Source organism: Erinaceus europaeus, chromosome 3 (assembly GCF_950295315.1).
Source record: "Erinaceus europaeus chromosome 3, mEriEur2.1, whole genome shotgun sequence".
NCBI classification, from domain to species: domain Eukaryota; kingdom Metazoa; phylum Chordata; class Mammalia; order Eulipotyphla; family Erinaceidae; genus Erinaceus; species Erinaceus europaeus.
Genome location: NC_080164.1, coordinates 182640152 through 182657644, shown reverse-complemented (window position 1 = coordinate 182657644; position 17493 = coordinate 182640152). Strand labels below are relative to the sequence as shown.

The following is a 17493-nucleotide window of genomic DNA, read 5'->3' as shown; positions in this document are numbered from 1 at the left end:
AGGCCACAAAGACAGCATCAGCCAATTCAAGAGCACTGAAATCATCCTAAGCATCTTCTCAGACCACAGTGGAATTAAACTAACACTTAACAATCAACAAAAGATTAGTAACAGTCCCAAAATGTGGAAGCTCAACAGTACACTTCTTAACAACTTCTGGGTCAAAGAGGAAATCAAGGAAGAAATCAAAATGTTTTGAGAGTTCAATGAAAATTAAGACACAAGCTATCAAAATATTTGGGACACAGCTAAAGCAGTCCTAAGAGGGAAGTTCATAGCTATACAAGCACACATTAGGAAAAAAGAAAAGGCACAAATAAACAGCCTGATTGCACATCTTAAAGACCTAGAAGAAGAACAACAAAGGAATCCTAAAGCAACCAGAAGGACAGAAATCACTAAAGTTAGGGCAGAAATAAATAACATTGAGAATAGGAAAACCATACAAAAGATCAATGAAAGTAAATGTTGGTTCTTCGAAAGAGTAAACAAAATCGACAAACCTTTAGCCAGACTCACAAAACAAAAAAGGGAGAAGACCCAAATAAATCGGATAGTAAATGAAAGAGGAGATATCACAACAGACACTGTAGAAATTCAACATATCATGCGAGGCTTCTATGAACAACTATATGCCACCAAGCTAGAGAACCTGGAAGAAATGAATGATTTCCTAGATACCTACCAACTTCCAAAACTAAGTCAAGAGGAAGTGGATAATATGAACAGGCCCATCACAGCTAATGAAATTGAAACAGTTATCAAAAATCTTCCCAAAAATAAAAGTCCTGGACCAGATGGTTTTACAAATGAATTCTACAAAACCTTCAAAGAAGAACTAATACCTCTACTTTTAAAAGTCTTTGAGAAGATTGAAGTCACTGGAATACTCCCTGCCAGCTTCTATGAAGCCAACATCACCCTGATACCAAAAGCAGACAGGGACACAACCAAAAAAAGAAAACTACAGACCAATATCTCTGATGAACATAGATGCGAAAATATTGAACAAAATTCTAGCCAACCGGATACAGCAGTATATCAAAAAGATTGTTCATCATGACCAAGTGGGGTTTATCCCAGGCATGCAAGGTTGGTTTAATATATGTAAATCAATCAATGTGATCCACCACATCAACAAAAGCAAGACCCAAAACCACATGGTCATATCAATAGATGCAGAGAAAGCCTTTGACAAAATACAACATCCCTTTATGATCAAAACACTACAAAAAAGGGGAATAGATGGAAAATTCCTGAAGATAGTGGAGTCTATATATAGCAAACCTACAGCCTACATCATACTCAATGGTGAAAAACTGGAAGCATTTCCCCTCAGATCAGGTACTAGACAGGGCTGCCCACTATCACCATTACTATTCAACATAGTGTTGGAAGTTCTTGCCCTAGCAATCAGGCAGGAGCAAGGAATTAAAGGCATACAGATTGGAAGAGAAGAAGTCAAACTATTTGCAGATGACATGATAGTATACATGGAAAAACCTAAGGAATCCAGCAAGAAGCTTTTGGAAATCATCAGGCAATGCAGTAATGAGTCAGGCTATAAAATTAACATTCAAAAGTCAGTGGCATTCCTCTATGCAATCACACAGCCTTTCTGCAGACTGTAAGCATTTCAGCCGTAGCTTCTTGCAACCCGTGACTCAGCTCTAATGTGACATGGGCACCGTGCTCAAGTTCACAAGTTTCTTCTTTGACAGCCAGTTTTTTTTTTTTTTTTAATTTTTGTGTTCTGTAAATATTTCTTCTGTGATCCGAGTATTCAAAACCAATATTGACTTGCCAGTTTTATAGGAATTCATTCCTAAGGAGTTGAAGAAGTCAGCTCTTGAGACCATGGAATGAAATCCTTGCAAGTAAATGAAACAGTGATGGAGGCATTGGAGCCCTGAATGGAAGAGAAGACAAAGCAGGCTACTGAGAGGTGCAGTGTCTGTGGAGGGGCAGGGGCTGAGTCAGATAGCATTGCTCCCTGCGGACTCCAGTCTTGTCTTTCCCATCAATCAGCACAATAGGGAAGTACTTGTAGTGTTCGATGATGTCTTCCACTGAATCAAACTTCTAATAACACAGAGAGAAAGAAAGAAAGAAAGAAAGAAAGAGAGAGAGAGAGAAAAAAAAAAGTCAGTGGAAATTCAGTCATCTTTTACAGCTATAGGTGAAAGTGTTAAGGGAAGATCAGAACCACAGGACCCCACTTCCCCCGGGACTATTTAGGGCATGGAACATTTGTGACTGGGATGCTTTGTTTTTTGCGTCAGTCACTGACAGGGAAGAGAATCTGGAGAACAGCTGAGGGGGAAGTCAGACTCTCTCTGTCCTCCTCACCTAGAGGGAAGAGAAGAGAAGAACACCAGAGGAAGTAGCGATAGAGATAGGCATGGCTTAGAAAGGAAGAAATTAGAAACAGGCTGGGGGTCTGGATCCCTCTTCCAACGCCCATGTCCAGTGGAGAAGCAATTACAGAAGCCAGACCTTCCACCCTCTGCACCCCATAAAGAATTTTGGTCCAAAGTCCTAGAGAGATACAGAATAGGGAAGCTTCCAATGGAGACGATGGGACATGGAACTCTGGTGGTGGGAACTGTACCTCTCTAATCCAATGGACTTATTGATCATTATTAAATCAGTTACAAACAGAATAAAACAAAACAAAAAATACAAGGAAGGAAGAAAAAGACAGGGGCTTTAGGAAGTGTATAAAAGACAAGCTCAAGCCAACATGCGCCATTTTGTCTGAATGACCTGTGTGTCTCTAAACACGTGTTTTCATTTTTCTAAACAGAGTAAGCAATGCCTGGCCACAGTCTCCCCAGTTATTTGTGAGTCAAAATGATGATGAATCAGACATGATGATGGGGAAGGCATAGGAGTCTCATCCCACAGCAATGAAAGTCCAGCCCAAGATGCTTCATTTTATTTAGGGGAAGGGGATATGTATATGCATATATATATATATATATATATATATATATATATATATATATATATATATGTGTGTGTGTGTGTGTGTGTGTGTGTGTGTGTGAGAGAGAGAGAGAGAGAGAGAGAGAGAAAGCGACTTATTTATTTATGTGATTTCACAAGAGGGAGGAAGCAAGCTTCACCTCCAAACCATTATCTCAGTCCCTGAAATTGTGATTTTTAAAAATATTTATTCCCTTTTGTCACCCTTGTTGTTTTATTGTAGTTATTATTGTTGTTATTGATGTCATTGTCGTTGCTGGATAGGACAGAGAGAAATGGAGAGAGGAGGGGAAAACAGACAGGGCAAAAGAAAGACAGACACCTGCAGACCTGCTTCACCGCCTGTGAAGTGACTCCCCTGCAGGTGGGGAGCCGGGGGTTCAAACCGGGATCCTTCTGCTGGTCCTTGCGCTTTGCGCCACCTGCGCTTAACCCACTGCGCTACCGCCCGACATTGTGATTTTTAAGAAGAGACAGGCAACTAGTATCCAGGCAGGAAAAAAAAAGTCATTTCTTTTTTTTTTTAATTTTTTTTTTAAATTTTATTTTATTTATTCCCTTTTGTTGCCCTTGTTGTTTTATTGCTGTAGTTATTATTATTGTTGTCGTTGTTGGCTAGGACAGAGAGAAATGGAGAGAGGAGGGGAAGACAGAGAGGGGGAGAGAAAGACAGACACCTGCAGACTGCTTCACCACCTGTGAAGCGACTCCCCTGCAGGTGGGGAGCCGGGGTTCGAACCGGGATCCTTATGCCGGTCCTTGTGCTTTGCACCACCTGCACTTAACCCGCTGCACTACTGCCCGACTCCCAAAAAAGTCATTTCTTATAATCCACCTGAGTGATAGGCCTGTGGCTGACATATTACTCCAGAGAGCCTTTTGGAAAAGATGACAATTATTAGCTTTCATATCTTTTGTTGTTGTTTGCTGTACTTCAACTTTGCACTTCTGCAATTTTGCCAGCCTGTAGTTCTTTTTCTTTTCATCCAGAGAGACAAAGAGAAGCCGAGAGGGAGACGATCCACACCCCCAGCCTGTTTCTGTCTTTCCTAGTGGGGCAGGGCTCTGGGGAGTGAGGTTCCAGGACACACTGGTAAGGTCGTCTGCTCAGGGAAAGCAGGTTGCTTTTTGAAAGCACCTGCTGCTACGGTGTTTCCCACATGCCAGGTTCAACCTGGGTCATGAGTATGTTGATGCGGGCACCCCACCCAGGGAGCCACCTCTCTGGTTTAAGCTCTTGCTTTGATACCAGTCATAGATAGCAAATACCATCCTGACATTAGGACTTAAAATCTGTTTAACTGGGAGTCAGGTGGTGGCGCAGCACGTTAAGCACACGTGGCGCACAGCGCAAGGACCCGCAGAAGGATCCGGATTGGAGCCCCTGGCTCCCCACTTGCAGAGGAGTCGTTTCACAGGCGGTGAAGTGAGAAGGAAAGAGTTTCCCATGAGAATCTTGAGTTTCTCTAGATCCCAAGACTGGAGAGAAGACAGTTCCATCCTAGTCAATACCCAGGAAGTCAGGTCTCAGCCTGGGCTTGTAGTCACATGACCCAAAGTCATGAGAACACCCACCCAGTAGGTGACAGCAGGGACCTACCTCCCGAGGCTTATTCTCTGGAGACAACCGTGGGCCTGTGGCCCTTTTTATTTTGCTGTGGACAATATCTCTGTGCTGTCTCTTTCCCTCTGGAGGCTGGGTGGGGGTGTGGGGTGTGTGTGTGTGTTGGGGGGGGATCCCGTGGCCTCTGTGTGAGCTGCCTAGGCCCAAGCCCCGCCATGCAGTGTGAATGGGTGTGTATTTGTTAAGCATTTGCCTCTCTGCCCGGCACCTGCACCATCTCACCTCACATTCCCTGTAACTCTCCCAAGATCACTGCCAATGCAATGTTTGTGGGGTTCCATGCTAGAGTTAGCAAGTTACAATCCTGGAAAACGCTCTTTCTTGGGGGGTCAGGCAGTGGCACATCTGGTTAAGTGCTCACACTACAGTGCACAAGGACCCAGGTTCAAGCCCCTGGTCCCTACCTGCAGGGGGAAAGCTTCACGAGTGGTGAAGCAGGGCTGCAGGTGTCTCTCTGCCTCTCTCTCTCTTCGTCTTCCCCTCCCCTTCTCAGTTTCTCTCTGTCCCTATCCAATAATAAATTAAAAATAAAATAAATACTGAAAAAAAGAAAAAAAAAACACCCTCTTTCTTGGTGTGTCCTTCCTGGAGGACAGACACCAGAGGAAATCACCTGTTGTTGGCTTGATTTAGCAGAGCCCTGAGGCCTCTAACAGATTCTTTGATTTTCTTTGAAAGATGCCAACTTCTTCCTGAGCAAGACAAAGGGCCACTGGGAAGGGCTGAAGGAAGCCAGAGAGACCCAGAGGCCTTTGTCTTTCTCACAGGGAGACCATACCTATGAGGTCAGGAAGGAGAAGGCACGTGTGAACTGCACGTTTGCACCTGACACTTGGCGAGCACCAGGAATTGTGGGCTATTCTGCATTCAAACACTCTGGGCTGTTTTCAGGTGGGCTGGGTTTGTGTTTGGCCATTATGATCTCTGTTTTATCAAGGATTAGCTGCAACTGTGGGCCTGTTGCTTAGCCTTTCAGCGCCTGGGGCTGGTGGCAAAACCTACCTCAAAAGGCTGCTATGATTAAATTGATCTGGTTGTTAAATTCTTTGTTCGTTGCCCAGAGGGAACAGAGTGGGTGCAGTCAGTATGTGAATATACAAACATAGATGAAAAAAAAAAACTTAAAAAAAATAAATGTGGTATACTGAAGAGTGGACCGAGGGCTTCCCTGGACCAAATATTTAATTCTATTTTTTCAAATAACTTTTTAAAACTTTCTTTTCTATTAGATTAAGCAGAGAGAATGGTGGGAATGGTGTTTATGTACACTCCTAGCAAAATGTAGACATATAAATCAGTAGTTAATTAATATGAGAGGGGGAAAATCAATTGTATGTCTCAAAGTTTCTCAAAACACAAACTGAATCTTTTTAATATATAGGCTGTGTATTTGATATGCGGACTCTCTCAAAAGCCTAGACCAAGTAGATTAGAAGCATCCAATAGCACAGCTATATACAAGATACCAAGTACTGTACAGCAAACCCTAACAAAAGGACTTTTCAAAGTTAACCCAATTACCAAATAATGTGATGATAACATTAACTAGCGATTGTCTTTTGGAACCCTAAGACAGCAGGAACCTCACATCTCCACTATAGAGCCCCTACTTCCCCCAGTGAGAGCATGAAAGAGACTACAGCACTCAAGCACCCTTCAGTGCTATGGGGGCTAAGCTCCAAGCTCAGTCACTCATACGGAAGGAAACACAGCACACTACTCACATGAGCTATTTCATTGGCCCCCCACCTTTCTTTTTGTCTTTTCATATCCTTTATTTCCTTTCCTCTCCTCTCCTCTCCTCTCCTCTCCTCTCCTCTCCTCTCCTCTCCTCTCCTCTCCTCTCCTCTCCTTTCCTTTCTTCTCTTCTTTTCCCTTCTGTGTGTCCTCCCTCCCTCCATTTCTCCCACCCACTCTCTGTCTCCCTTATTCCTTTACTTTTCTTTTAAATTTTTTATTATCTTTTATTTATTTATTGGATAGAGATAGTCAGAAGCCGAGATGGAAGGGAGGACACAGAGAGGGCGAGAGACAGAGAGACACCTGCAGCACTGCTTCACCACTTGTGAAGCTTTCCCCTTGCAGGTGGGGGACGGGGGTCTCGAACCTGGGTCCTTGCACATTGTAACATGTGCACTCAACAAAGTGTGCCACCACCTGGCCCCCCTTATTCCCTTTCTTCCTTCCAAGACAAACTGAACAAGCAACCTCTTCTGACCTTCTCACTTAGCTACCACCTTCCGTCTCTTGCCACTGAGTTTCCTGAACCTCAGTTTTTCTGCATTAAGATAAGAACCATCTCATGGAGTCGGCCAGTAGCACAGCGGGCTAAGCGCATGTGGCGCAAAGCGCAAGGACCGGCGTAAGGATCCCACTTCGAGCCCCGGCTCCCCACTTGCAGGGGAGTCGCTTCACAGGTGGTGAAGCAGGTCTGCAGGTGTCTTTCTTTCTCTCCCCCTTTCTGTCTTCCCCTCCTCTCTCCATTTCTCTCTGTCCTATCTAATAACGACATCAATAACAACAATAATAACTACAATAATAAAAGAAGGATAACAAAAGGGAATGAATAAATAAATTTTTTTTTTTTAAAAAAAGAACCATCTCACATCACAGGGATGTTGAGGATTAAGGTGAGAGGATGCTGATAGGACAGACTCAGCATAAGCACATTTGATGACTGTGGCAGCATGTTCTAACTAGCTACCTGATGATCTCAGACTAGATGTGCGCTTAATATCAAACCCAGCACCTGGAGGGCTCTGTTCCCAGTAAAGTTATCTACAGATTCCTCAAACATGGATAAGTCAACGTGCAAAAGCGCCCAGGACACAGAAGCCCCTGAGTGAACTGACTCTGGATATGTTGAAGGAGAATCAGTGAGTTACTGGGACCAGTAGTCATTTATGCTGAGTTCAGATTTAGAACGTTTAGACTCAATTTCTGCTTTATAAATATATAAATATCTTCAATATGTTTACTCACGGACCCCCACTATGTGTTCTGTTTTGTGCTGAATCAACTCCTTTCAACCTGGAATTTATGGTGTATTGTAAGACCTGCTAATAATCAGTTCTAGCTCTTGGCGGGAGGGAGGGGTGATCCACTGTTCATTCTTCCTCTCATAGTGTTGCCTGTTCAGTGAAGAACCCTCCAGGGTCTCAGTTAGACATGTAACTAACTTGTGTCTCTCTGAGCAATCTTTGGGGATCCTGCAACCTCACACATGTATCAGACAATGCAAAAGATGACAGTCAGTTTCTTTCTCCTTTCTCTTTGCTTGATTATACACTGACTGGTGAGAGCTACGATTGAAACTTCGTTTGTCTAGCCACCTCCCGGCAGGTCTGCACTTCAGGACAGGTTTGATCATTGAGCCTGATGCCATGCATGAATTCACCTTCCACTTGGGGACAATTTTTGGCTCCTCATACTAAACAGATGTTGTCCATGGACAGTCACTGCTGGGGTGGGAAGAAACGTGACACTCATGAAGAAGGAATGTGATATTTCCACAGGCTTCAGGGTGGCTTCTGATAAGGAGAAAGTAAGCAACGTCTTGCATGTAGAATGTGTTTCCTGACTGTTGGGTTGTCAGAAATGTCATGATTCATTTTTTTGCACAGAAAAACAGAAAAATACATCAGGGCTTTTCCGATAACCCAACAGATCAGACAAGACAGAAGATCTGCAGAATGGTCTGAACAGAAAGTTTCAGACAGGCTTTCTGCAGAAGGGTCTGGAAGTTTATGCCCCCCCCCCTCCCTGTGCCACCCTCCAGGGTGGAGCTCTTCCCCTTCCTGCATTCCCCAGGGAGACAGACTACAGCAGGATCCATCCACTCTGCTCTTGTTGGAAGCCTACAGCCTGGAAGGGGAAACCATGTTCTGGTACCCACCTCATCTCCTCTGCGCCCAGTCCCCAGAGCAAACTGCTGGTTCCTCTCTAGGAAGCGGATCTTCACATTGTAGACTTTGCTTCTGTAGAACACCACCAACACGTAGGGCTCTGCCCTGGACTTGGTAGAGCAGTCTCGCACCAAGAAAGTTCCATCCTGGAGCAGAAGGGAGATGGGTCATTTTATCAGGCATGCCAGCAACCCCTCAGATTGTCACAATGGTGATGCTTGTCTATGAGAGCCCCGCGCTGTAGACCAGACCTTTATTCAGTCAGGAGTGAGGGGTGGGTGCAACCAGGCTTCTTGCTCTTTTCCGAGAAGGGTACCTGCCAGAATGGGGCAACTCTCTTTTCCCACATCTTGCACCCTCTCCTAGTGTCCATGCTGTGATGCTCACCACTTTGGCACGGTGTTCAGGCATACATGTACTAGGCTGTCCATGACCATATTTATTTGTAATTTAATTTAAGCATTTTTTTTATTGCCGCCAGTATTGTTGCTGGGGCTTGGTGCTGGCACTATAAATCTCTCTCTCTCTCTCTCCTTCCTTCCTCTTTCTTTTCTTCCCTTTCTTTCTCTCTCGCTTTCCTCCCTCCTTCCCTTCCTTCTTCTCTCTCTCTCCTTCCCCCCATTCTCTGTTCCTTCCTATCTCTTTATTTTTTCCTTTCTTTCATTCTCTGTCTCTCTTTCTTCTCCCTCTTTCTTTCTCTCTCTCTTTCATTTTATCTGTTAGGACACAGAGAAACTGAGAGGGGAAGCACAGATAGAGAGGGAGAAAGAATGATAGACACCTACAGACCTGCTTCACTGCTCATGAAGCTTCCTCCCAGTAGGCGAGGAGTGAGGCTTGAATCCAGGTCCCTGTGCATGGTGACAAGTGTGTTTGACCAGGTGAGCCACCAAGCCCTCTGTAATACTTTCATGTGGTACTGGGTAATAAACCCAGGTCTTGTCCATGTGGAGTAGCCTCCCAGATTCAATTCTGTATTCTTTTAGGAGAGAGAGAGAGAGAGAGAGAGAGAGAGAGAGAGAGAAGGAGAAAGTGTAGTAAGGAGAAAGTACAGTAAGGGAGGGGCAGATGCAGGACTAAGGGACAACCCCACCTTCTGTGTGGTACAGGGGCTCAATGCACTAATCCCTAGCACTGCAAAAACGGTATCATCTGTTTTCCATCTACACCATGCCTCGGCCTCTAGTGAGCTTAATGTGCAGCTTGGTGATACGAGAATCCGGCACGAAGCCCAGCCAGTCTATCTTGGCGTTACTCTCGATCGCACCCTGTCATTTCACGAACATCTCGTAAAAACTGCAGCAAAGGTGGGCGCGAGGAATCACATCATTGCAAGACTGGCCAGCTCCTCATGGGGCGCGAGCGCTTCCACACTACAATCATCCTCTCTGGCATTATGCTATTCCACTGCAGAATACTGTGCCCCAGGATGGTTCCATAGCCCCCATGTCCACTTGGTCGATTCCAAATTATATTCCTCCATGAGGATAATTTCTGGAACCATCCATTCCACCCCGGTTCCATGGCTGCCAGTTCTTAGTAACATCGCCCCGCCAGATATTCATTGGGATGCGGCATCATCTAAGTTCATTTCCCACGTCTACGCTCGACCGGACCTGCCAATATATGCGAATATCTTCACCCACCCTGTCCAACGCTTGACGTCTCATCACCCAATCTGGTCCCCTACGCCTACACTGAACTTCTCTGTTCCAGACTCTTGGAAACAGAGTTGGCAGTCAGCTGAGGTCAAGAACAAACACCTCATCACAGACCCCTGCAAATGTCAACCCGGCTTTGACCTAGCATGTTATGATTGGGCCCTCCTCAATAGCTATCGAACAGGCCATGGCCGGTGCGCCGCTATGTTCCATCGCTGGGGAGCCAGAGATGACCCGAACTGCCCCTGCGGCTACAGATAGACTATGACCCACATAGTCAACGACTGCCACCTCTCCAGATTCAAAGGAGGTCTCGAAACTTTACATCAGGCTCAACCTAACGCTGTTGACTGGCTACGGAAGAAGGGCAAATGCTAGAAGAAGAAGAATGCAGAACAAGGTATAGGCTTTACTGGGTGAGCCAACTCCCAGCCCTGCCTGTGGTCCCATCTGGCATCTCTTATAATTTTCAGTCAAATCCTTGGAATCTGCCTCTGGCCAACCCACCACTTGCCAAAGGCACCATCATTTTGTTTTGGGACTCTCAGCTGTGCCCGCCCCCAAGTCCCTGTGCAGGGAGGGGCTCCCTCCCCAATGTCAATGTTCACATGTGTCCTGGGCCACTCAGCTCAGATCCTATGGCCTTGGTGGTTACCACAGGAAGGGTTGTTAGCATAATAAATGGGACCTCTGTATATATATATTTGGGGGGTTGTCACTATAGGATGAGGGTCCCCAAAGGTCATTACAGGGTCTTGGAAGTTATTGCTGTGAGGAGGGATGAGTGAGTGGGGGACACATGGCAGGTGCAGGGCGGGTAGGAGAAGGAGGGAAGGGGGAAATGAGAGTTACAGCAGCTCATGGGTGGTGGCGAGTGGGGATTCCTAATAGAGGGTCACCCATCTGAGGATGGAGAACGGACAAACTTCAGGGACCTTCCAGAACTGGGAGATCCCAGGGAACTGCTGGCAGCAAAAGGCTGAGCCAGGATCACTTTCCAGAGTACAGCAAACCCGCTGGACTTGACAGTGTGCGTGCATGGCACCCTTTCTCTGATGGGGAGTCCTCAGCCACCTGCAAGACAGCTGCACAGACCACTGTCTACACTTATAAGTGGTCTGGAGAGAAAACACGGGTGAAGCTGCCTGAGTCTAACCCACTTAGACCACTGCAGTCTGTACTGTATTCTTTTATTTTTTATGAATTAAAAAATATCTTTATTTATTATTGGATACAGACAATCAGAAATCAGGAGGAAGGGAGAGATAGAGAGGGAGAGAGACAGAGAGACACCTGCAGCCCTGCTTCACCACCTGCAAAGCTTTCCCCCTGTAGGTGGGGATTGGGAGCTTGAACCCGGGTCCTTACACATTGTAACATGTGTGCTCAGAAAAAATGTGCCACTTCTGAGCCAATTGTGGTGTATATACACAAGGGAGTACTACTCAGCTATGAGAAAGGGTGACTTCGCCATTTTTAGCCTGTCTTGGATGGACCTTGAAAAATTCATGTTAAGTGAAATAAGTCAGAAACAGAAGGATGAATATGGGATGATCTCACTCTCAGGCAAAGTTGAAAAACAAGATCAGAAGAGAAAACACAAGTAGAACCTGAACTGGAGTTGGTATATTGCACCAAAGTAAAAGACTCTGGGGTGGGGGAGGAGAGAGCACAGGTCCAGAAAGGATGACAGAGGACCTAGTGGGGTTGTATTGTTATATGGAAAACTGAGAAATATTATGCATGACAAACTATTGTATTTACCGTTGACTGTAAAACATTAATTCCCCAATAAAGAAATTTTTTTTAAAAAAAGATGTGCCACTGTCCTCTTATCTATGACTCATTTTAAGAGATGTATTTTCTTTTTTCATTTGTTTTTTTTCCCATTTTTAAAAAATATTTTAAAATATTTATTTATTCCCTTTTGTTGCCCTTGTTGTTCTGTAGTTGTAATTACTGTTGATGTTGTCACTGTTGGATTGGACAGAGAGAAATGGACAGAGGAGGGGAAGACAGAGAGGGGGAGAGAAAGATAGACACCTGCAGACCTGCTTCACCGCCTGTGAAGCGACTCCCCTGCAAGTGGGGACCTGGAGGCTCGAACTGGGATCCTTATGCTGGTCCTTGCGGTTTGTGCCACGTGTGCTTAACCCGCTGCGCTACCGCGGGACTCCCCAAGAGATGTATTTTCATCACAGAACAGGGCAGCACTCAGCTCTGGCACATGAAATGACAGGGATTGAACCTGGGACCTCACGTATCCACGTCTTGTGTTTGACTGTGGAGATATCTCTCCAGCTTACCGGACATTACGCTGAGAGACATCACAGAATAATGGACACCTATGGTCACTATCAATAAGGGTCTCTCTTTCTTCCTCTCTCTCTCTCTCTCTCTCTCTGCCTCCAAGGTTATCACTAGTTCTCCATGCCAGCATGATGAATCCACTGCTCCCAGTGGCCATTTCTTTTCATTTTATTGGATAGGACAGAGAAAAACTGAGAGGGGAAGGGGAGATAGGGAGGGAGAGAGACAGAGAGACACCTGTAGCCCTGCTTCATTCATCTTGAAGTGTCACCCCCCCTTGCTGGGGGCTTGAACTCAGATCCTTGAGCAGGTTCTTGCATTTTAGTAAAATGTGCCCTTAACTGTGTGTGCCACTGCTCGGCCCCCAGTAATGATTCCTACATGCATCATATGTAACATGCATTTATAGATAGCTGACATCTTTATAGATAGATAAATGTATTACATAGTAACAGACACATTAAAAAAACTGGTTATTTATAGATTTAATACTATGGACTTGTAATAATGGCCTGAATACTGTGTAGTACTGCATGTTACATTATGGACAGTACTACAAGTCACACACAGGACATGTTTTTCTATAGCACACAAGCTGATATTTACATATATTCCTTTATGTATAGCACTGGAAACTAAACTTGTAAGTCATAGTGTAAGACCATAGTGATGCCATGAAAATGCTGGCAGCTCAGGCTTACTGAGAATTGCTTCCAGGTACCAAGCACAGCACACATATCATTTTGTTTGCATTTTTTTTTAATACTATTTATTGGGAGTCGGGCTGTAGCGCAGCGGGTTAAGCGCAGGTGGCACAAAGCACAAGGACTGGCATAAGGATCCCGGTTCGAACCCCGGCTCCCCACCTGCAGGGGAGTCGCTTCACAGGTGGTGAAGCAGGTGTCTATCTTTCTCTCCTCCTCCTTGTCTTCCCCTCCTCTCTCCATTTCTCTCTGTCCTATCCAACAACAATAATAACTACAACAATAAAAAAAAACAACAAGGGCAACAAAAGGGAATAAATAAATAAAATAAATATAAAAAATACTATTTATTTTTTTAAATTCTTTTGTATTTATTTATTCTCTTTTATTGCCCCCATTTTATTGTTGTTGTTATTGATGTGGTCATTGTTGGATAGGACAGAGAGAAATGGAGAGAGGAGGGGAAGACAGAGAGGGGGAGAGAGAGATAGACACCTGCAGACCTGCTTCATCACCTATGAAGCGACTCCCCTGCAGGTGGAGAGCCGGGGGCTCGAACCGGGATCCTTATGCTGGTCCTTGCATTTTGCACCAACTATGCTTAACCTGCTGCACTACCGCCCAACTCCCTTTATTTGCCTTTTATATAGGTATTCTCTCCCTGTTCTACGGGCCAGGGCAATAGGATTTAGGAGCTTAAAGATGGCAGCTGGAATCAGTGATCTAGCTAAAAACCAAATCCAGATTCTTGCCCTTTTAACAAACCACTAGGCTTTGAGCATATCAAGGGGGATTGAGGAAGCTTCTAGAATTTGCTGTGTGGAAACCGCTAGGCTGTAAGCAAAGCCTCCAGCCTCCAGGACCGGACATGGCCAGAGGCTGCAGAGGGAGAGGAGACAGCTGGACCCTGCAGCTGCTCTGGGGGCTTATTGTCTGGAACTCTCAGGGAGCTTGTTCTGAGGAATCTGAGCAGCCCTGTCGTCTGAATTAAATGAGCTTTTACAAAATGAGAACCACATTTGGATGGGACAGAAACAAACAGCACAGGAAGCTGTGCTGCTTATTCTTCAGCCAAGACTGTTTTTTTGGAAGAGGTAGAAGAAACAGTCTTGGGAACCTTTACTGAGTGTCCAAACCTTTCCAGGGACACATCTGGTGACAGAGACATCACTTTTCTATTCTCCTTCTTCTCCTCCTCCTCCTCCTTCTTCAATATTTATTTATTTGTTTTGCATAGAGACAGAGAGAAATTGTGAGGGAAAGGGGAGATAGAGAGGGAGAGAGACACCTGCAGCCCTGCTTCACCACTCGTGACGCTTTCTCCCTGCAGGTGGGGACCAGGGGCTTGAACCTGGGTCTTTGTGCATTGTAGTGTTGTATGCTCAACCAGGTGCACCACTGCCTGGCCCCCAATTCCTGGGGGCCTGAAAGCAGATCTTCTTAGAACTATTTTTTTTTTTTTTTGGACAAAGACGGAAAGGTCATGGTGACTCAGCCAGTGCTGATTAGCTAGAAGGCAGAGCCAAGGTTGTCCCCTCCTCCACTGCTCCATCCATCACTCTATCCTGTAGGGGTCCATGTGATGGGGACCCCAGGACAGTCCAACGGAAGGTCCTCAAGACAGGGTGTGACCCAGTCACCCACCACTCTGCATCCAGCTATGGTTTTAGTGCAAAGAACAGCAAGAAGACACAAAGAACGCTGGGGCCAGCTGGCGGTGCCCCCGGTTAAGGATAGATAGATATACAATATGAAGCACAAGGACCTGGGACCCCACTCCCCACCTATAGGGGGACACGTCATGAACAGTGAAGCAGGCCTGTAGGTGTCTATCTTTCTCTCTCCTTTTCTATCTCTCTTTTAATATTTTTTTTTCCCTCCAGGGTTATTGCTGGGGCTCGGTGCCTCCACTACGAATCCACTGCTCCTGGAGGCTATTTTTTTCCCTTTTGTTGCCCTTATTGTTTTATCATTGTTGTGGTTATTATTACTGTTATTGATGTCATTGTTGTTGTGTAGGACAGAGAGAAATGAGGGGAGGTGGAGTAGACAGAGAGGAGGAGAGAAAGATAGATACCTACAGACCTGCTTCACTGCTTGCAAAGCGACTCCCCTGCAGGTGGGAAGCTGGGTGCTTGGATCCTTACACAGGTCCTTGTGTTTTGTGCCATGTGCGCTTAACCAGCTGCACTACTGCCCAACCCCCTCTTCCTCTGTATCTCCCTCCTTATCTCTCAGTTTCTCTGTGTTGGGAGTTGGGTGGTAGTGCAGAGAGTTAAGTGCGAGTGGCGCAAAGCACAAGGACTGGAGAAGGATCCTGGTTCGAGCCCCCAGCTCCCCACCTGCAGGGGAGTCACTTCACAGGCAGTGAAACAGGTCTGCAGGTGTCTGTCTTTCTCTCCCCATCTCTGTCTTCCCCTCCTCTCTCCATTTCTCTCTGTCTTATCCAACAACGAAATCAACAATAATAAGAACTACAACAATAAAACAACAAAGGCATAAAAGGAAATAAATAAATATAAAAAATTTCTCTGTGTTTTTGAATGAAAAACAAAAAGGTCACCAAAACAAGTGATTGATTGTGCTGGTACTGAGCCCCAGCGATAATCCTGGAGAAGAAGGGGGGGAAAAAAAGAAAACATGATGGATATTATATCCAGGTCCTGCCACTTCCCTCACTTTAATACAGAGGCCTTTAGGACTGAGTGAGCCAGTTTCCTCCGCTAGAATGTGAGGCAGGTAGGAATATAATTCCTCTTAATATTCTTTGCCAAAGTCCTTTGTTGGCTGTATTGACTCCCTACTACCCCACTCTAAGAATTAACTCTGACCTTACTATTTATATTCTCACACTTAATTTATTCATCTCAACATTCTGAGTCACAGCTGCACAGGGTAGAGTACACATCTTACTAGGTGTAAGGATCTTTGTTCAAGCCCCCAGACTCCCCCTGCAGGGCACCAACTTCATGAGTGGTGAAGCAGGTCTGTAGGCATCTCTCCATCTTCCCTTTTATCTGTATCCTAAATAAATAAAATATATATTTACATCTATTTTCTATGGTGACAACAGAGTAAAGAGATAGGTCTCGCTCCAGGGCTTACCTTGTTCTCTCTCACCAAAGCCTCTTCCACTGCCTGGCGGCTGAGGTCTCCAATGTACCACTCATTGTGCGAGATTCCCTGCTATCCAGGTGAAATGAAGAACATATCAAGGTCAAAGGGAAGTACCCTCCGTTCACTGCTTAACTCATTAAAATCCCAGTTGATGTGCTCAGCAAAGATTTCTCTTCCCAATCTGGCAGAGCTGACAGATAACTCAGAGGAGATGTCCAGGGGATAAGGAACCACAGCTTTCAGAATCAGGAAGATGACGTTGCATCTGTCTGTACTGTCTGTCCGTGAATGTCACCAGAAATCCCACCCCAGTGACCAGGATGGAGCCATGGGCACCGACCACTGTCAGCATAGATGGTGAACACTTCACCTGCCGGAGCCCATGGTGGTGGCATGCAGCTGGAATATAGGGGGGGGGGTCTGTGATGCCCTCAGCATCATGGAATCAGCCGGGAGAGAAAGCAAATAGAGAGCACCCTTCTGCTATTGGCTTGAAGGTACAAGCAGTAGATGGAGTCTGAGTCATGGTGTGTCTGGCTCTCCCCTGCCATGCTGCCTCCCCCATCTGCATGAGAGCTTTCCTTCTTTTTATTACTTTGTACGTGCATACCATTTCCCAGATATTTTTTCATTATTGGGGGGAATTAATGTTTTACAATTCACAATACATAGAACAGTTTGCACATGCATAACATTTCTCAGTTTTCCACTTATCAGTACAACCCCCACTGGGTCCTCTGCCATCCTGTTCTGGGGCTGGAATCTCTCCTCACCACCCAGCCAAGAACCTTTTACTTTGGTGCAACACACCAACTTCATTCCAAGTTCTGCTGAGTGTTTTCTCTTCTGATCTTGTTTTTCAACTTCTGCCTGAGAGTGAGATCATCCCATATTCATCCTTCTCTTTTTGACTTATTTCACTTAACATAATTTCTTCTAGCTCCATCCAAGATAGGCTGAAAATGGTGAAATCACCATTTTAATAGCTGAGTAGTATTCCATTGTGTATCTAGACCACAACTTGCTCAGCCACTCATCTGTTGTTGGACACCTGGGTTGCTTCCAGGTTTTGGCTGTTACAAACTGTGCTGCTAACAACATAGGTGTACACAAATCTTTTTGGATGGGTGTGTTGGGTTCCTTAGGATCTATCCCCAGGAGAGAAATTACAGGTTCACAGGGCA

The 17493-nt window shown here is 45.3% G+C and overlaps 1 protein-coding gene across 1 annotated transcript in view; it reads right to left on the bottom strand.

Moving 5' to 3' along the window:
- Positions 1-1360: 1360 nt before the first annotated feature.
- The window catches only part of CLNK (cytokine dependent hematopoietic cell linker), a 75760-nt gene continuing 59627 nt past the window's right edge, over positions 1361-17493 (bottom strand). Inside the window, exons 10-12 of the mRNA XM_060188467.1 lie at positions 16298-16378; positions 8508-8663; positions 1361-2082 (exon numbers count right to left, since the gene is read on the bottom strand). Coding sequence (XP_060044450.1) covers positions 1936-2082; positions 8508-8663; positions 16298-16378 — 384 coding nt within the window. The 3' untranslated portion in view covers positions 1361-1935. The remainder of the gene's footprint in view (positions 2083-8507; positions 8664-16297; positions 16379-17493) is intronic.